Source organism: Clinocottus analis, unplaced genomic scaffold (assembly GCF_023055335.1).
Source record: "Clinocottus analis isolate CAN_PGR_092001 unplaced genomic scaffold, fCliAna1.0.p SCAF_15, whole genome shotgun sequence".
Classification (NCBI taxonomy): domain Eukaryota; kingdom Metazoa; phylum Chordata; class Actinopteri; order Perciformes; family Cottidae; genus Clinocottus; species Clinocottus analis.
The window spans coordinates 3,872,315-3,893,803 of record NW_027175876.1 but is presented as its reverse complement, the minus strand read 5'-3'; the positions used below and the strand labels follow the sequence as shown (position 1 = coordinate 3,893,803).

The 21,489-nt window shown below is 41.3% G+C and overlaps 2 protein-coding genes across 3 annotated transcripts; both read right to left on the bottom strand.

Moving 5' to 3' along the window:
• Positions 1-5,691: 5,691 nt before the first annotated feature.
• Positions 5,692-6,515, bottom strand: LOC137785783 (mitoregulin). Its single transcript, XM_068577281.1, has 2 exons — positions 6,262-6,515; positions 5,692-5,950 (listed from the first exon to the last, which is right to left on the bottom strand). Exon 1 carries the CDS (start codon positions 6,433-6,435, stop codon positions 6,265-6,267), a length of 171 nt encoding a protein of 56 aa, XP_068433382.1. The 5' UTR covers positions 6,436-6,515; the 3' UTR covers positions 5,692-5,950; positions 6,262-6,264.
• Positions 6,516-7,740: 1,225 nt separating this feature from the next.
• scml4 (Scm polycomb group protein like 4) lies at positions 7,741-20,741 on the bottom strand. 2 transcript variants are annotated; one of them, XM_068577102.1, is made up of 7 exons: positions 20,660-20,741; positions 17,363-17,660; positions 13,248-13,450; positions 12,174-12,303; positions 10,012-10,224; positions 9,010-9,155; positions 7,741-8,722 (listed from the first exon to the last, which is right to left on the bottom strand). In XM_068577102.1, the coding sequence occupies exons 2-7, from the start codon at positions 17,616-17,618 to the stop codon at positions 8,600-8,602; spliced, it is 1,071 nt and encodes a 356-aa protein (XP_068433203.1). In that variant the 5' UTR covers positions 17,619-17,660; positions 20,660-20,741; the 3' UTR covers positions 7,741-8,599. The 2 variants fall into 2 exon arrangements, with proteins under 2 accessions (XP_068433203.1, XP_068433204.1); XM_068577103.1 differs by lacking the exon at positions 20,660-20,741 and adding an exon at positions 19,469-19,529.
• Between the last annotated feature and the right edge of the window lie 748 nt (positions 20,742-21,489).

The following is a 21,489-nucleotide window of genomic DNA, read 5'->3' as shown; positions in this document are numbered from 1 at the left end:
GGTACATGTCCAGTTGTTATTATAGTGTCCCCCACACACTGTCCCTTTAAGAACGAGTGGTCTGAAATTCAGTTTAAGGTTTGCATGTTCAACATCTTGGACATTAGGCCAATTTGTTAAGACGGTATTACTGATGGATCGCTGTTTTTAAGGCATTTTTCAACAATACAACACACTTTATGTTGAACATAACGTATTGGTTTGGCTTCAGAGCAATGTGGGTGATTCTTTTTACAGGTGGCGATGAGGTTTAAGGAAGAGTGGAAGCATCTGGCCCTCAAAGTGTTTTTACCCCATAACTGAAGAGCATCGACAACAAACACTCCCTCGAGTCCGTCCAGATTGTTCATGTGTACTCAAAAGTAAAAAACAGAGAGATGAGAGGATATAAGCGGGTCAGGCAGCCTGTGCCAATACCGAATATAGCTTAATGCCACATCTGTCATTCACTTGGTGCTTTTTATCCAGAGCATCTTGGGCGCATCCATTTAGTTCCCAGTGGGAAATTAAGCTTTCAACCTGCAGTGCTAGCAGCGCCGCACTCAACCCATTACGCCGCGGAACACACTATCAAAACAGCAGGTTTACAGGAGAGCAAAAAAACCTACTCGTTTTAGCAAAGTCTGCTGTGAATCATCCGGTAGGCGGGAAACCAGCTGAACCAAACAATTTATGGATCATATTAATCACACCTCTGCATAAAGTGTCGACAGTCGAAAAGAGACTCAAATCAAATTTGGAATGAAGCTAAAAAAATTGATGTTAATGCGGAAGTATTATTATCATTGATTGTTGACGGAGGGGGATACAAAAGAAAGTTTGAGAAAAATAAAAGAGCACTTGAGAAAAAAAAGAGCACATTTTGATGCAGTATTTTTGATCGGGTAAAATATACCCAACGTTAGTGACGGTGTTACGAACTGTTAATGCTGGTGTTTTATGGTCCAATGGGAATCCTCACTGCACATAATGCCAATTCACAGTCTCAGTATTTATCTCAGACATGGTCCTCGTCATCTATAAACACATAAAAATGTCTCAACTCCTTTTTTGCTGCTTTGCCGTCGGCGTCCGGTCCGTCATTATCGTTTGTGAGCTTTAAACTTGTTTCTAAAATGACAAAGCCAGACTCTCTCCACGGTGGCGTGAATTAGTTTTCCCTCCGTAGAGGCGAGCCGGTCTGGCCTGATCGGCGGGCCTGCCGTGGACTCTCAGTCGTGTAACGTGTATCTGGCATATTAATGAATTATCAGCTCCCTCCCTGTCTTCTACACTCTGTAAAATGTAGTCTCCTCGTCTCCTGTGTACTCGCTTCTCTTCTCGCCTCCTCCTCCTCTCCCTGTTTTGCCGACGCTCTCGCCAGAGGGCACAATCAAACAACCAGAAAGCCAATCAGGAAGCTTATTAAACATGACACTCAGTGAGCTCACTCAATGCAGGCAAAGGACATATAGGCTCTGAGGTCTACGTGCCAATTAGGGGAAATCGGATCAATCACAGCCGTCAATGTGAACTCTCCGTCACTCCTTCCCTGTTGCTGTCTCCTCCTTCGCCTCTCGAACACATTATCTCCTCTCGTCGACGTCTCTCTTTGAAAATACTTCTCGGCTACACGCGCCGTGCTTTTGCACACGATCGCACACAGCTCGCTACAAAATAAACAGGCACAAACACACACACACACACACACACCACACTCCAGCAAGCTATTCATCACAATTTAGCCCCAGCATTCGACATTGAGGGACAATAACCCCCCTCTCTGGAATGCCATCCAACACACAAATGGCTACACACTTCGCCTCTCATGACACTCATTTTCTCCTCCATTTGTCAACACACTCCCACACTTTTTAATTCCCGCTAAGCTGTCTGTCTTCAATCTTTTTGTTGTTGTTGTTTTTTCATATAAACTTGGCTGTGCCATTTAAAGTGAATTTTAAAAAAGAAAGTCATTGAGACAGAAAACAATGTTCTCAGGCATTTTTTTCAAACTATAATCCATGTATTATGTGACGAGATTATAGACTGTAGAGACAATCAATTGAGTATTTGATCAATTTATGTACACTGTGCTTTTTAATATCTGTTCTAAAGTGTACATTGCTGATTAGCGCTCTGTATTAGCCTTTTAAAAGATGCTTTTAGCCGGACTGTAACTTGTATTATGTCATCAGGTAAGTTTTTCTATTTTCAGTTTATTGTCAAAAGATGAAGTTTACACAGAGAAGGTCCATATCATATATACATGGTGTGTTCAATAGATTAAATGTTTTCTAATGAGAGATAATTAATAACAGAAAAGCTGAATACTCATCCTTGTGTGTGTGTGTGTGTGTGTGTGTGAAACGTCTTGAAGGACGTTCCACTTCCTACGATGCATCTCAAGGAGGAGCTTATAAGCAAGGACACTCCAGTGTTTCCTATGTGGACGTCTTGTCAGCACCCGTGACATACGACAGAGGCAATGGCACATCTGGAGTCGCCTGAATCAATGGCAGGATTCCACTAATGTGAATGTTTTGTGTTCATAGGTTGTAATTATTCAAGATAATCAAACGTTCTGCCCTTCATCGTTTTGCGTGTCGGCTCAAACTGCATTCATTAATGACATATTGCTTCAATATCACTTGTTTTTAACTGTGTAAAGCCAATTCCTCTGCTGCACCCATGACATGTTTACAAGGGCAAACAGTGACCGTATATGAAGGCCGTTGAATTCACGATAAATATGGAAGTTGCCATGAACACTGTGATGCTCATCTGACAGACGCTAAGATGCAGTGGTATCACAATGGCCGGACGACGTCTCGAAGCTATTTCATTGACGTCGCTTTCAAAATGACGGCCCTGAGGCAACGTTTCCTTTTTGTAAAAAGCCCGTTGCCTCGACTCCTCTTTCCTCGCGTCACTTCCTTGCCTCCTCCGCTCACATCTCCCGTTGCTGTGACTAAGAGATGCGAGAGGAGAAGGCGAGATGAGGAATCGAGGGTGATTAGAGTGTAAAGTGTGTGTGTGTGTGTGTGAGCGTGCTTGTTAGCAGAGAACAAAACAAACGCATATTGCTGTACAACGTGCACTGTTGCACTGAAATAATAACGTTCCAATTAAGTGACTCCTGCGAGAGGTTACTGGGCTTAATTTTGTTGTGACAGTAATATTAGAGAAGGGAAAGAATTATGTATTGTGCATGTAAAGGCCCGACTGAAAATAGGTGTATTTTATAGCTTTATTAGATAAAGGTTGATGCTGAAGAAACATCATGACATTATTTTCTCCCTTGTTTTCATGGACGTAATCCATTGAGCGTGGTGAGTTTGCGATGTCACACAAGCTCTCCTAGTTCTTTTAGTCTCATAAATAAACAAAAGAAATCTTGAACAAAACAAAAAGAGGAAATATTCTTACACCTGAACAGAAAAATGCAACCGCACATCTTCTGAATTCATGTTGCTCTCTTTCATCACACCACGACTAATTGGATTGTCTTTCTAACTCATTGTAAGACGCACTGCGTTCCAACTCGACCAACTAGATAAAACTCATCAAACCATCTTGCTTGGTTCCCTCTTCGGCAACTCTGCTTTCCTTTAAATAAATCCTTTATTCACAGGGTGAGATGTGCAATTATGCTAGTTTTTACACGCTAATAATGCCCAAAAATGCCAAAAGGTTACCAATAATTTCTTCCTGTTGTTGTAACCACTCAAAGTAGGGATCATCTCCTAAAGTGTCCACAAATTAATCGATTTGTTTCTGTAGATTATGAGCACTGACAGCTACACCACCATCTGGCTGGTTTCTCTCCTCTATAAGACATGCAAATTACATTTCCTTGGGAGAGATGGAGCGCAGTAAAGATTTCTTTTGTATTTCTCTGTCATCTTAACTTCACATAATCCCTCTCCAGTAGCCTCATACCGTCTTTCTCGACGGGCCACTGATGGAGTGCATCAGGAAAAGGGACTTCTTAAGGCCTTGTCGAAAGCCTGTTGAAAGGTGGTAAAAGGCCGGCTAGACTGGTGACGATGAAAAAAAAAAAAAAAAAGACAGATCTGCTCACAGGATTTAATTTCACAGCCAGTGACTAGAATGCTGGAGGCAAATACTTGTTTTGTGTGCTTAAAGTATCAAAGTGCACTAGCACCACCCATCGACAAGCTCTGTACTTGTAAAGCTCAAGTCATTAATATGAATGTGACTAAACATCCACAGTGTAACTACATGCAATACCTTACACAATTACAGAATCATCATTTTGAAAGCGGAAGCTCATCCTCGACATTGGAAACAGCCGTTTAACAAAATAATCAGCAACTGTATCGCACGTCTTCGTCAGCAGTTTGATGAAGTTAAAAGCTCAAAAAAAAGCCAAGCAAATCAAATTTGAAAAAAGGATTTGGGGGGAAATTGTTTTGTTAATGTATAAATCTATACTTGGGTTATAATGCGTCATTTGTACAGGATTTTTTTAAAATTGTCTCCCTTGAGCACACCACGGTCATAGTATAGTATGTCAAATGTACAGTAATCAAAAGAAATCATGGTACTGTATAGTATGCCATGAAAAAGTCATTACAAAAAATCATAGTATGTTGGGCGACCCCTCCGCTCCACGAAGTGTGTGTCTGTGCCGTGTTTTGATTGACAGGTTGTCAATCATGTTTGGTTCTGCACACAGTTGTGGGCTGTGACATGAACGTCACAACATGCCATTAATAAATTCACAGTAGCGTGTGTCAAAACGACTGTCATTAAAAGGTCTTTAGATAATATGCCATGAATGTCATAATAGTAATTGTAGAGTATATTTATAATTATTAATAATTCTTATAAAAATTATTCTAGAAAAGAAAGAAACTCACAGTATGAGACAAAAAGTCACGAGAAATCCATAAAATTGGATGACATTCGAAAATCTATTATAATGGAGTATTCCAGAAAAAATTATAAAACTCACAGCATATGACCGCTAAAGTCATTAAAACGTCTCAGTATAGTATGCTAAAGAAAAATGTGCAAATGTCAAACTATCATGTGCAAAAGTATTCTGTATAAGACAACAATCATAGTATAGAACATCATAGAAATTGTGGGGTAAAAGTGGGCAATATTGAAGCGAAACAAAAATATTAATATATAATGCTTTTCAATTGTAATGAAAAAGTAAATGCGATGGTGTGATAAATGTGATAGAAACAGTATGTACAGCAAGAAAAAAGTGATGTGTCGTTGATAGTGTAGTATCCCATTAAAGCTGAAAATGTCATAGCATAGCCAAAAAAAAATCATAAGTCATAATATTGTATTTTATTAGTCAGCATTAATAATTAGTTTAAGTTTATTTTGTGTTTAATTAAATCTGATAAATGATGCAAACCCTGTTGATTCAATCTTAATAAAGCTCTAACTGCTGACACGTCCGAGCCGTGATTCACACTTTCATTCAGCAGATGGAGCCACAACTCAGGACAAACGGTTGTGGTGCAAAACTGCAATTTTGAGTGTCAAGGCATTTAGGAATTAACATGACTTAAGCTGGAATGTATTAAACTGCACGTGTCCAATCTAATGTGTGTCAATGATTATGTGGCGATGTGTTTGAGGGAAAAATCCAATAATTCACCCCGAGAAAATTGGAGAACTAAAACGTGAAATATCTGCTTTAAAAGTTGAACAAAAGCAACATAGTTAGAGAAACGAGAAAAAAAACACAATAATTTATTTGATTGAGATGTGACACGCTGGAACGGGGAAACCACAGAAGCTGAAGATCCACGTCTTCCCACCGATAGACCACAGAATAGATCAAGTCCAGTCTTGATTTTAAAAGTGTTGGGACAAGCAGGTGGTGCGGAAGTAGATCCTGTTGAGGTCACTTCTCCACAGGGAAGAGAGGTGCAGCACATCCAGCAGCTCCAGCATTCAAATAGACCAGACAGCCCCAAACCTGGCAAACACAGAATAAAACAATGATAAATGACAGCCCTCTGCGGAAATAACGCAAGGTACATATTATATAGATGTATGATATTAAAGCGCTGAAGCATCGGCATCACAAAGTTTGTAAACCCTTATGAGTTATATTGTCTTGCCTAATCGGGCCTCCACATGGAGGAAAGAAACAGCAACTAAGTTGAAATGTTCTGGGGACAATTTTCCAGAATGTGTTGAGCTCCCAATTTGGAAGCAGACGGGTCAAGTGATCACACGACAAAATGACACATTACTACGACGCAGCAAGACGTGTTACCACTGTACCATTCAAGACAAATCCAGCTTCTTCTGAGTTTCCGACAGTTTATCTTGAAGCCGCTTCTTCCTCCAGTCCAGGAAGCGTCTCCTCATCCTGTTGGCCTGCCAGCCCGCAGCGAAGCCGGCCGCGAAGGAGACCACGACGGCGACTTGTAGTGTCCTCTCCGAGATTTCAGCCATGTTCACCTCTGGCTGGCGAACGCACACATTTGTGTAAGACGGAGCGGCATGAAAATCGTGCTACGCTCGTACAGGAAGTGACTCGGCGCAACTCACGCGATAGAACAACCACGGTAATCTCGCACTCTTCAAAATAAAAGTCCGGAAGTCCTCTCGCGTATTTGTCCAGTACTGTATACAGTTAAAAATCAGGTTAAATACAGTTGATTTATATATATTTTTCACTGAATGGATTAATAAAACATATATATATATATATATATATATATATATATATATATATATACATATATACATATACATATATATATATACATATATATATATATATATATATATATATATACATATATATATACATATACATATACATATATACATATATATATACATATACATATACATATATATATACATATACATATATATATACATATATATATATATACATATATATATACATATATATATATACATATATATATATATATATACATATATATATATACATATATATATATATACATATATATATATATATACATATATATATATATATATATATATATATATATATATATATATATATATATATATACACACACACTAATAATACAAAGAACAACAATAATGAGTTACACTTATTTTCATTGAACAACAAAGTTTATTTTTTTCTGGAAAAGGGTTCTTTTAAAAACAATATATTGAAGCGAAAAGGAAAGTCATTAGACTTTGCTTTAAAAAAAAAAAAGGAAAACATTTGGAATTTTTTTGTTTGGGGAAACGGCTCCTAGTGCAACACAGTAGCCTCATTTCCTGCAAATAACTTTAATCAAGTTGTCAGATTGGAAAATAAGACGTGAAAGTTTAATGCTTAAAGCTCCCTCGGGCTCAAGAAATTTATGAAATACACATTCACATAAGTGTTGCAGACAGATATTAAATAATTTAAGCAAAACACATAGAACACAGATGATTGAAGTGAGTAATAAGTAGGCGACTGTACAGTTATTAAAAAAAAACATATTAAACCAAAGGTTGTACAAGTTTGTCCTATACTGCATGTGACTGATCATTAATTTGTATACAAGTTGTTTGTATAACTCAATATGACAAAACAGTATTTGGTGGCTGCCGAAAATGTTAATATTAATGCTCAAGTTTACAGTTTAGAGATTAAGCACTGCATCATAATTTGACAGCACTTAACATGACTCGGCTGCATTTATATATATATATATATATATATATATATATATATATATATATATATATATATATATATATATATATATATATATATATATATATATATATGCGTAACGAGGGATTAAATCGTTGAGTGTTTTGTTTGTAGTGGCAGTATCGATTTCAGTGAGCACCAAGTTGTACTGTCTGCGTTTGCTACAAGTTGCTTTTTTCTCAAAGCACGAGTGTGACAGGATGTACAAATCACGAGAACATGCTAAAGAATAAAAACATGTATATCGCCATTTCCTTTACTTCCTGTCACTAACAGCACTGCATGATTATATGCACCTCTGTTGTGCTGTGGTTTGTGGCACAAAAAGACAAGTTGTGAGCAAAAAGGGATGTTAGCAAACTCATTTGTTACACTTGTTTCATACATCCCTTGACTTTAATGCAGTTTTTCATTTTTTTAGTATTTCAACAGAAGTCAAATGGTTTCAATACTAGTTTAAGAGGGTCAACATTATCATCAATTTACAAGAAAACTAAGAAAACTATTTCAAAATGGCAGCAGCATGGTGTGGTTCTTTAAGTTGAAATATGATATGTAGGTAAAGCGCCAAACATGTTTGTTAAACTCCCCGTCTCTGAAGGTCTTGTTACAGTGTCCATGATTAAGAGTGAAGAGTGACAAGTCACGTTCCAATATACAGTAGCTGCACATCTTTGTGGAGTTAAACTATTTACAATCTAAAGCCATTTAGGTACCCAGTAAACAATGCTGAAAATGACATAACGGTTTCAGCTGCAAATAGTCTTAATATGTACAGTCAACATGTCCAATTTGTCAACAAAAACAGGATCCAAAGGCATTCATGATGTAGTGCTGATGGCTGAAAACGTTTCAGAGCATCAGCGGTGATACAGTTTTGGTGAAAGGTGATCCGGGGTTTGGCTCGTCTGCAGCAAATCACTACCGGTTCTGCTTGAGCCTGTCGATGTGGTAACAGAGTTTAAGTGCAGGTCCCAGCTTCAGTCCCAGGTACTTCATCATCATCTCACTTTTCAGCAAGAGCAGAGCGTCTCCGTCTATTTCCTGAAACAAAAAAAAATCACAGAACCGTTGTCGCACTCATGTTTGTTTCATAGCCTTGTAGCCACGATAACGAAAGCTTTTAGCTTCCACGTCTGCTGATCAATATTCATGTCCACAGGGTGATGGATAATAGGGATACCGTTGTCTCATAACAGATTTATAAAAAAGGTGTCCCCTATCTTTAGAGGTTTTCTGCCTAACACCTCGGCGCATACTGGGATATCAAGTTCTATCACAATGCATTTAGCGTTAGCCGATAGCGACAATATCTAGTAGCCTGGACTCACGTGCTTCCTGAATGAATCAGCGTGGGGTCCCAGGGCTTGGGGATCAGCGTCTTTGATGAACCAAACAACCTCCTCAACATTCCAGCTGGACGGGTTCTTACCAGCAGGACGCTTGCAATCTCCAGAGTCTGGCATTGGACTGTAAGCTATAGGTAGCACAGGGAAACAGGTGGTGTGAAGAGGCTTAAATGCAGTGGGGATCCAATTAAGCAAATAAAAAATACACTGACATTCCAATGTTACACGACAAAACTTTAATTCTGCAGCATTCAATTGGTATCACTGAGAGACATTTTGGAAAATGCATTTGTTCGCTTTCTTGATGAGTTGGACGAGGAGATCAATTGATGGTTAGTTTAGCTTAACATGGGGACAATAAACAGAGAGCAGCTCGTCCGTCTTTGTCTCAAGGCAACACAATGCCCCTACCAGCCCACTTGTCCCTGTAGTCCATTACATGTCATATCATAGTATGCCATGAAAAAGTCATTTAAAAAGCTTTAGTATAGTAAACCATAAAAATGCCACACTATTGTATGTCCCAAAAGAGCAAAGATCAAAATGTAGTAGGCCATAAAATATTTCATAAAATAACTTAGTATTGTATATACAATGTATAAGACTAGGCTGGTATATGCTAATGTTTTGGGTAGAGTTCCCTCCCATAGTGATCAAGTTGCTTCAAAATTCAACTTTGCTCACGGTCAAGAAAGAGGTCAAGAGTGCAGGTATATTCAGAGGTTTGGGATTAAAGGTTACGCACACCCTCGCAGGTGTTTTTAATTAACCTGGCTGATTGGCTCCAACTTAAGTTTAAACAGAAAAGGGAGGGGGGGGCTTTCATGAGCTATGCCAATCAAGCACATTATATTAAAAGGAGGACCAATTAGGCAATTAAGTGATAACACCTGTGCATTTTGACAATGAGGTTCCAGGACCGGTAAAGAACTTAGTACAAAGCAGTTTTAAAAGATGTATAAAACTGGCAAAACAAAGCCTCACCGTTCCTGTTCACATCCTGGAAGCTTCCTGGGCTCGATGCTTGTCTGCACAAGCCCATCGGGGTCGAGCAGCTGCTGCCCCGGTAACCATAGGAGTGCTTTGGCGGGTATTGTGACGTCATGAGGTTGAAGGCAGAGTCGCTGGGGTCTACGGCGTAGCGCTTTGAGTCCACTGGCGGGTCACATAGGAAGTCATCGGGCATTGACGTCTCGGCTGGAAGAGGAACGACAGGAAGTGGCATCGTTAAAGCCAAGCCCATTTTTTGGGGAAGTGTCGTTTTTTGCGTTTTATATCACGTCAAGGATTATACTTTTTCTACCAGATCAATATACCATCTGCAGCCTTATTTAAAATATTTAACGGTTACATTTTTCCTGTCCTTTAAATGCTAAGTAAAAGGAACATAGTGGGAAAGCGTCATTCAGCCTGTACGGATGTGAAACTGCTGAAAGGTAGTCGGTAACTCCTCTGAATGTGGTCCCTTTTTGAGCCAAACGCTTTTCAGCTCGTCAATAATGTAGATGCCTGCTGGTTTTGTCGGGACTGAGCGGTTATAGATTCACCTGGTGACAGATTTAGAAGATGGAAATAGTCCTCTGAGATGATTCTGAATTGCCTCTACTTTGTGCTCACACAAAAAGGTCAAACGCATTTTATTGTATTCTGAAAAATCAATTATGTGATAAGATCTGCGCATGTGAGTTTGGAGGCATATATTTTGGCACACACACACACACAGAATCACACACACACATTGCAGAACTGCCCTCATATTCGGCAGTACAAGCTTAATATCTTAATACTGGAGATACAGATGTATTCAATTGTCAATTTATTTCATATAAACACTATCTTTGTCCTTGTACATCAGGTTTCTTACATCTTTACAACCTCAAAATATTCTTAAATAAATGTCAATTGATATAAAAGATGACAAAAGCATGATTTTTTTCATACATTAACCGAAAAATATCATATAATGTGGGAAAAGTATCTATATTTGAAAGGAAGCGCTTCTGAGATGATATGCTAAAACATACAATACACCACAGTAAAGGGACTATTTTTGAAAGACTTCTCCATTTCACTAGATAAATGATTTACATATCTGTCTGGGTGGCACCACAGGGAGCACACTGGTTTGTAAAGTGTGTGTATATCTATGTGTGTGTGTGTGTGTGTGTGCGCTTCCCTTTTGAATGTCTACAGTCTGACATCAAACACTTTTCACGATTTGCAAGAACAAAGAGCAAACCGCTGGTCCTTGACACATGAGATTCCCATTCCCACCTCAAATACACTAAAGGCAATCGTTAAATATGTGCTTATTCAGAGCAGGACAGACAGAGGAGAGAAAAAGGGTGTGTGAGGGGGAACAAAATGAAAGAGAGACAGAAAGAATGGCTGAATGAAATATATTTTTCTTTTGTGGAAGACTTAAAAAAATATTTTCTCCAGAGCCTAAGAAAAAAAAAGGGAAAGCTAGACAAGAAGATTGAAAAGGAATGAGAAACAACATGTTTGTGTTTTTTGTGTGTGTGTGTCTTACTCATTTTAAAGGCATGTAAACACACTCTGTAAACCCACAGACACTCGGGCTGTTTTTGATTGAACATGCAGACAAGCACAAGAGTGTAATGTTTTACATCTAAAAGCATATCTCCACACAGAGAACAAGTCATCTGTGTATTTTAGTATTTTAGAGAACAAAGAAGAACGGCACCACACTGACAAATGTGTGTTTCACAACTGAATTTAAGTCACTCGGTAGCCAACGGATAGAAAAGATAAGAAACAGGAGGATGGGAGGGAGCATTTCAAACCACAAAGTCACACCCCAAAGTGAAGCTGTGAGTGTATAATAAGTGTAAAAAATTGTAGGATCCGCTCCCTCATACTGAATGGCTCCAGCTCTCAAGGCTTTTTAAAGAAATCATTAGACCTTGTAAATGAAAAAAAAAAACAACAACCTTGATTCTCTAATTCTGAACATTGAATACCCTGATTTGTATTTCACTCTGTACAGACCCATCATCGTTGATGAGCCCGTTACTGGATGGAAAGGTGTGTAAAGGTTAAGATGTGTGTGTGTGTGTGTGTGTGTGTGTGTGTGTGTGTGTGTGTGTGTGTGTGTGTGTGTGTGTGTGTGTGTGTGGCGTTACCTGTTATGACCTGTGGGGTGGCGGAGTGGGGCACAATAGCAGCATCATGTGGGATTGAGCCCATCTCGGGTCCTGGTGTGCTGCTGGGGGGAGAGTTAGCTAGTGGGGACATCACCATCCTGGGCTTCAGCTACACACACATACACAAACAAACACACACATACACATATGCAAACATATCAATGAGGTCTCCTTATTTAATTCTCATTACACATCAGAAACCAGCATTGTTGGAGTCACAGACATCCTGACTGCTATTTAGGCAAAAAAAGAAGAAGCAACGTTTAGCCATTAAGTAGCAGCACAGTCGGTAGCACATGTAGCTGAGGCTGAAAATAATTTGAAAGGTGCCACAAAACTTCATATGAATATAATAATTTGGTCATTAATTTTCTATTTATTGATCCACTTAAGTTTTAGAAGGGTGTAAATGTTCACCCATTGGTGACACAAGATGAAGAAAGCACGGGTACAACTAAAACCTATTCCATTATTCCTAGTACTACCACAAGAGAATCAGCACTACATCATTAATAATAGCAACGTCATTACTATAATAATGATGTTGATGCTGATGCCAATTCCAACTCCAAATATTGTATTAATTAATATATCTTAATCTATCAATTTGGGGCTTAGAACCCTTTCCCTTTGCATGGTCTATCTCCAATAATGTGAAGAAAAAAACAAATGTAGAGAAATACTGCTAAGCTACCATTAATAATAACGCTGCTAAAAGCTATACTAATACTAAACGTGATACAGGCCAATGGCAGCAATATTTAAAAGGGTACTTAGTTGAGTTTTTGACCACTAGTGGCACTATGGAGCAATGTTTTGATGAGCGGTTCCCTCATTTGTTTTTCTCCTGTTCTCCGAGCACGTGTGTGACAGTTTGCACGGCCTTCCACTCATCTCTTCGTTGGCGTCATGACAAAAAAAACAAAACAGCAAAGCACCAGTTAAAGAAAAGCACAGAAGAAGGGGACTGCTCGCTATTTTAAAAGAATACATCGCTTTCAAATACCCCACGGTGTGTGTTTACCTCTCACTCAATGAAAATGACTGACTGACCTTAAAGCCAGGCTTCCTGCCTCTCTTCTTCGGGACCTTGAGAGGCGACAGCGGCTCAACGTAGTGACTCTGGAACTCCAGTTTGCGGATGGGAGGCCGTCCTCTCTTCCGGCCGGGTACCTTACCCTGGGGCCCCGCTGTGAACTGGGGGCCGAGAGCGGGAGTCTGCATCTCTGAGCCGGCAGACGAGGTACTCATCAGACCTGAGAGCGACGGAAAGATTATTCAATGTGATTTTTCAGAGAAACAGGAAGTGGCGGCTTAAAACTGCGAGCACCACTGCCTCAGCTCCAAACTGGAGCGGAAACTTCGATGTACGTGTGAAACACGCACACGCGCGCAGACTCACACACACACACACACACACACACACACACACACACACACACAGAGGAACTATAAGAAATAGTGGAAACAAAGCCACATAGAGCTTTGTACTCCATCACACCCCTCCCCCTCTCCAACTGCAACAATTGCAATAAATATCATTAGTGCACAGAGACAAAGACACACACGCGCATGCACACACACACACACACATGCACACACACACACTGAGGAAGTAAAAGCAAAGCACATAAACCTCCAACACCCACATGATCAAACAATCAATCAAAGTGCACACTCACTCACACACACTCACACACACACACACACACACACACACACAGCAGTGTTTAAGTGTTTGTCTCAGTACCACATGACTCTGACTTTTACAATACATCCCTTTTCCCCATCATTTCATTTTATTCATGCAACACGGCCGCTTCCCTGAAACGGCCTTTGCATCTGAAGCTAAGTTGCTTCGTGCTGATTGAGCTTTTTCTCTTTTCTTTTTTTTTTTTACAGAGGTTGGGGTTCTACAAATTAGCTGCCACACCAATTATCTTATTTTTGAGCGCTTTCACAATAATACTCATCCGTGCAGTGAGAGTGGCAACTGTTGGAGAATAAAAATGTTAAAAAAAATCCCCTTTTCCTGGTGTGACAAAGAATGTGTCACTGCAAATCGAGGGAAACACGGGAACAGAGACAGCGTGTGAACACGCGTGATGCCGCTCGGACCAAACCAGACACATCTTCAAAAGAAATGAGCACAAAAACGATCATTCTGAGGGTTTTTTTTCCTACCATGCACTCAGCCGTCTGGTAATCACTGTCTGCGCGACGCTCCGCTCCAGCAGCAGGTCTCTGAATAATCCCCTGATGGCTCTCCGACAGCCTGCCTCCACTGTTACTGCTCCACACTGTCAAGACACCGGCAACTCTCTCTCTCTCTCTCTCTCTCTCTCTCTCTCTCTCTCTCTCTCTCTCTCTCAATCCCCAACAACCTTCCCCCGAAACAACCCCCTCCGTCTCTTTCCCTTCTACGCAAACCCCCTTCCTCTGTGTCCCCTTTCAGTCGTCATAGCAACACGCCTCTAACATCCCGCGGCAGCCGGCAGACGTGCTGAGCTCAAAACCATGTGTGTGTGTGTGTGTGTGTGTGTGTGTGTGTGTGTGTGTGTGTGTGTGAGTGTGTGTGTCTGTAATGTAATTACAGTTGCCACAGCTCAGGGTTTTTCTTTTCTATCTTCAAAAAAAAAAAAGCTCAGAGCGGGCGACAAGGGAGTCACGCTGTGCGGTGTTTTGTGCTACGAGCGCTCGTGTTACAAACTGTAATCTGTCCTGAAATTATTTCTGAAGAAATCAAAAATGTCTGCACAGGAAGCAATATCGTTGTGTCCAAATTAAAAAAAAAAAAAAAAAAAATCCTAATGAATTCAATCTTTTCATCCCTCAAACTTTTGTGATGTCTGACTTCCAGGTGAAGAGAAGAATTGCTCGGTAAACATCAAACGGCTGCAGCAGAAGCCCTTCAGGATTCCTCTGCTGCTTTTGTTTGTGATAAAAAAAAGATCATATTGCTCTCAAAGCTCACAGCCTTCCTTTTTTTATTTATAGACTTCCTCTGCCTTTGTGTCAGCGCCTGTATGGCGTTTTTGTTTTTATCTATAATAAACAATCTACACATGGAAAGAAAAACGACCAGCCAGAGGCAAGGTTGAGCAGGATTTACCCACCGAGGTGCAGGTATTAAAAGAAAAAGCAGGCTCCAGAGGGCTTATTCCCTCTTACAGTCTACAAGTCTTTGAGTACAACTCTGTCCCCCCTCACACTTCAACACAACATATCGATTAGTTGCGGTCAAAGAAGCAATGCTGGTGGGTTGTAATGCTCAATGAAAATCAGGTTAACCTTTTACGGGGAGAATCGAACGCCCGAGCGGGGTCCACGCTGCTGGCGTGTGAAAAGACGTGTCGGGGGTCTCCAGTAGAGGGGCCCGATTGCACGCTGCGTTAATGTGGAAATTAAGGAATGTGACGGGATGGACAAATTGCAGCATTTCATTACCTGAAGAACAGACATGATAATAAAAAAAAAAAAGGGGATGAAATAAACAGCAAGGCCAGGACAATGAGGCTGGAACAATGGTGGTAGGAGGCCCCTGTGTGTGTGTGTGTGTGTGTGCGTGTGTGTGCGTGTGTGTGCGTGTGTGTGGGAAGGGACCCATAAATCATATAAGTAATTACGCAGGAAGATTAATCCTGATGTCCCTCCTCAATCAGTCCTGTCTCATTACAGCGCATCACATTACAGACAGACTGAGAGAGAACAGATAATCATCTTTTACTTTAAAAGAATTGCTTATGAGGAGGGGAAGCCCATTAACACTGGCTGAGTAATATGAGCATCATCTTTTGTGTGTGTGTGTGTGTGCAGGACTTGCACCGCTGCAGCCCAACACAATGCGTTCGGGACCGCAGCCTCATTTGTTTACGGCTAATTAAGCAATTAGGAGATCGGTGAACCCCTACGCCCAATTTAATTTTCCGACGGAGGGATATTGTCTCCATTTTGGGTACGCAGACTGTCAGAGGGAGGCATTTGAAAGCTGCCGGAGCCCACTGTTATGGCCGCGGTAATGCAGCAATGATCAGCAATGATTAGCATAACGTAATCAGCAGCTTCAGGGGATGGAGATTTGTATCTGCTTTCACTTATGCAGAAGGGAAAACTGCAATGAAGTGAATTATGCTAATGCATCACTAACCTGCACACCTACACACATGCAAACAAACAGTCTGAACACTGTCTCCCACACACACACACACACACACACGCACACACACACACACACACACACACACACCAAAATGCATGCATAGAATAATTGCATTTTAACTACAAACTAGCCAACCCTCGGCTGGTTGTCTAGAATACATTAGTGTGTGTGTGTGGTGTGTGTGTGTGTGTAATCAATGTAACAAACCCCTTGAATTTATTTACAGCTCAGGCAGGGCGTCGCCATGGTAACAGACAGTGAAATCGGATCCTGCACCAAAGTCATGTGATAAAGTGGGAATAAATAAACGCATAAACAACAATGTGTGTATTAAATAAGGTGCCCAAACACACATGAGTGTGCGCGCACACACACACACACACACCCACCCACCCACACACACACACACACACACACACACACACGATGCCCCTCCTTATCTCCACTGAGCTCCTTCATAACATAACACTCTGCAAAAGAAAGGGAAGGTGGAGAGTATTGCACTTTTCATCAGCTCTGGGTCCAGAGGGGGGAAATGAGAGGATTTGATAAATCGCATGCAGGAATATTCCAAATAGACTGCACACGTTTGATTTCTGGAGTGGCTCTATGTCCCATTAATTAACATTTTTGAGGTTTTTCCACTTTCCACAATTGAATACCTCCATTAACAGAAAGTATTTCTGTACTCTTCACTTTCCAGACAGCTGCAGTTACCGATTTGTCGTTCATATAAAACATACAAAAACCAGGGTACAAATATGAGGCATTGTTTTACATAAAACTCTAATTACATTCAACACACTTGCATCAGTATAACGACCCAGCCATAAAATAAAAAAAATATGACATTCGGCTACCATAATGATTGTATTTGACTAATAACTCTTACATACGTCTCGCTACGATATATTCAACGTAGTATTTTAAATATTTTATACGTCTTACACCACGACCAGCAGTCCGGCCTATCCACCTCTTTATTGACTTTAAGAAAAGCGACTCTTACTCAGAGCGCAGGCGCCGTCGCGAGCCCGAGTCCTCAGCGTCCGCGCCGATGGCTCTGACTCCGCCTCTGACTCCGCCTCCAAGTCCACCAGCTGCCAGCAGCCCCGCCCACGGTCATCACGCCCGTCCAGGCGCAGGCGAAGGCGCACGCCCTTGCTGAGGACGCCGGGCAGCCAGCCAGCAGGATGAGGAGGAGGAGGGGCCAGTTCCAGGTAGGAGGAGTCAGGGTTGAAATCTCGCCCGCCGCGCAGTCTCATGCCCTCGCCGCCCGCCGCCAGCGCAAGGTGAGCTACATCCCACTGGGGAAAGACAAGACAACAATCAAAAAACAACAATATGCATCAAATGTTGCCGGCTGTGTATTCCCAATTAATCGTGAATCAATCGGAATTCCACGAGTCACCCTTCCCTCATAAAAACGTGCTTCAATATTTCATTTCTCAATGAATTCATTTCAGATCCACTTTCCCTCTGCACTTCTTTCAATCCACAACAATGGGACAGTGAACAGTCGGCAGCCGGGAGGGAAGATGGAGATGGGAAGGGAGAGAGACGAGAGCATTAAAGGAGAGTAAAATAAATTGTGGGGAGGCGGAGAGGTGTAATTATACCGCTGTGTGAGTCCAGAGGTCAAAGAAATGAACTGGCTAATGGGAGAATATGACTTTGATAATGACAAAAGTATTGGGGACAATGTGTCTATTGTGCTGTAAAGTGGATGCAATTTGGCCTCCAGGGCGCTGGATTTACTGATTAACGTTAACTAAGTAGGTTTTCAGTCTCCTCTGTATTAGATGGAACAAAGGCAGGAAAAGAGCAGGAAGAGGAGCGCTGGGAGACGTTTGAGAGCTGAAGGGGAGGTTCACATTATCACCCGGTGGCCTGTTCTGCAAGCAGATCTTATTTTTCTTTGGGGGGCTGGTATTCCTGCAGTAATTAAAGTTGGAGAGATACCCACAGGGCTTTATTTACCACTATCAGGCGAAGCGCATTTAATGTGTGCAACTTTATAGCCTTTTCTTGCCGACTTAGAGGTTAGATTTTGGGTTTGCACCATCAGACAACATGACTTCTAAAGCAATCTATCTCAGCACAAAAAAACAGGGATATAAAGAGCACAGTATATATATAAGATGAGTTGAATAACACGAGAAGAACTGGTGGGGAAAAAGGACAACATGTTTTAACAGTGCCTTTTTAAAACAAAGCCCCTACACCAGAACACACTTCCTCCATTGTAAGTTTAAATTAATCAAAATCAAAGGAGAAATATGAGACAACAACGTGCAGTGGGAAAACAAGAGAACAGATAAAACATTGTTTAGGACTAAACTGTCAGCTTCAATCTGCTTGGAGATGAAAAACCTCTGCCCTCAACCCCGATATTTCACATTTACCAAAAATAAATCAGAAACATCAAACAGTCATACTAAAAAAGATGAAAGATGATGGTTCTTCACACGCACGCGCACGCACAGACACACACACACACACACACACACACACACAGAGCTGTTATCTGTAGCATAGTGAAACAACCGAACTGATAATAGTTAGGTTTGACGAAACAGAGTGCAACACTGAACACACACACACACACACACACACACACACACACACACTGGGGGAATGCGTCTGTGAGAGGGAAACAGAGTAAACGCCTATGACTCTTTGAGTTGTACCTTTTAATAGTAATAATTTCCAGGTATATGTTTATTTGTCTACTAGCTGATGAGAAGCTGATTTGAATCAGAATGTGGAATCAACAAGTCATCAGCGTTCTCAAATCTGGAATCAAAAATCTTGCATGTGACTCTTTTGCTAATTAAGTCCTGATATGATCATAGTGTACAGTCCTCATTCATTGTTAAGTTAAGAATTTCTGGATTTTATTCATATTTTAAACGGTTGCACTGAACAAAATTGCCGTCAGACGAAATGCCCCCTCCTGCCCACCAGAACCACTGCTGTGGTCTTCGGGCAATCTGAGGGTCAAAAAGCAGAATATCTGCTGCCTCATTGTGAACGCCGACCTTCTGCTGCACAACGCTATATGCGTGTGTGTGTGCGTGTGTGTGTGTGTGTGTTAGGTGTTGAAGCCTTTTACCTTAGATTCATGCAGTCAGTGTGAAAGCAGCAATAACGTGGCCCCCGCTGAATATTCCCCTCTGCAATTGAATGCTGGCCGTCTTTTCTTTATTAAAAAGCGCTCTCAAACACCGCCTTGAAAAGAGGATCGAGGCTCAAAACAAACTGTGCCACAACAGCAACATCTGTTGGCTATTCTCTGCAGTTATGTTTTCATAACAGTCTCCAGAAGTGCATTGGAAATAAGCAATTAAGTCAGAAGATTTAGTTAGATTTATGTGGAGCACAATCTGGAACCAAAAACACAGCACAGTGGATGTGGTAGAGCTGAAAAAGAAAATGGATTACAAACTTCCTCTGAGATATAACTTTTAATCTCAGGGCTTTTTTGGCTCCGCTGCCTCAACATCGTATTTTCATCTTAAGAAATGTGAAAACAATGGATCACAAAAATAAAAAAAAATCCCACTTACACTGTACTGCGTTTTTTTAAATATGCAAACGCAATCCTTCTGCAAATGTCCAACCATGTATTAAACTTTCAATTTTAGATACACTGACCTGGCTTCAACCCCCTAAAAACACATAGAACCAGATGTTCCCACTGAGAAGACAAAAGAGCTGTTGCAACTTTACCCTTTGCAAAGTCACGCACACCTCCACCCCTGCATGTTTTACATTGTGGCCTCAAGCGAATTGTGTCTACACAATGTGAACAGACCCCTGTGTGCTTAACCTGCTTCAAGGTACAGATGATTTATCAAAGGAATGCAGCACTGCAATTAACTCCATGGGTGTGTCAATGAGAAAGTAATACATGTGGCCAAAAAAAAGGATCCCTAACAATATACTGAGGCACTGAAGTGCATATGAAATGAGGTTAGTATTTTACCATTTCTAATAGAAAATGCTGTTAGGTCCTCCAGGAACAAGTGTGTGTGAAGTAGCATCATGTCATTAGCAGGCAGCATATGGCATCTCTATAATTAGACCATCGCAGACTTCAGGGACTGCAGGTGAGTTTAATGTGACCTTGTTGTAGGTTAGACTTCTCCAATATAGTCTCAGATTAATAGTCTGCGATCATGTTGCATGAGCAATAACCGTACAGTGACGTCAGGGTAAGAGATGCCTTCAAGTTAGTTTTTTTTTTTTTTTTTCTTTTTTGGCGGGGGGGGGGGGGGGGGGAGACGAGTCCGTGGTTCTTTACCTATCTCTCGACGGGTCGATTCAACGGCGGGAATCCATATTCCTCCACAGCAGACGGCGCGTGGAGCAGCGGAAGCGACGGGGAACACCGCGAGGAGGGGGAAGGAGGTGAGGGGGGGGGGAAGAGGACGGGGGCTCTCGGCGCGGGGTCCCGCCCCTGCGGCGGCGCGGCGGGCACCGTGAGCACCGCGGACCGGTCTGGAGTCTGGAGCCGCGGCTTGACCTTCCCGACGCCGACAGGAGGATTTTGATTTCACGTCCGCAACGGGCGCGAGTTGAGAGGGGAGAGACGTGCAAACCGAGTGGTTCCCCCCCCCCCGCGCGCGCGCTTTCAGGCTGCTCCTCGTGCACCTGCCCCGGTTCAGACAGGCAGCAGAGGCGGTAAATACTACAGGAGCGTTCAAACTGGAGAGGTTCAGCCCCTTTTTTGGGATAACCCAGGAACACTTTGAGTGTTTGTGTAGAAGTCTTTTTTTTTTGTTGTTGAAATAAATTGGGATTTATTTTTTTTGTATTTTACACATATGCTAACTATTATAATTTCCTTTCATTTATTTTTTTTTGCGTTTGATTCAGCCTCTTGCTTAAACGGTATTGATATATCTTGGGAGGATATTAGTCAAATGGTGACGTTATCTCGAGAAACTGACCTCAAATTTGCAAAAACGTACCGAGAGAGAATTCCCGCACCTGTTCACATGAAGAGGAAACGAGTCTGCGTGGCCTTAATACTGACACCAGCACACTGTATTATATATGCACCACCTGAGCACAATCCATAATAATAAATATGGTCAGACTAGAGTTTAACAGCATTCCTCTAAGACAGGG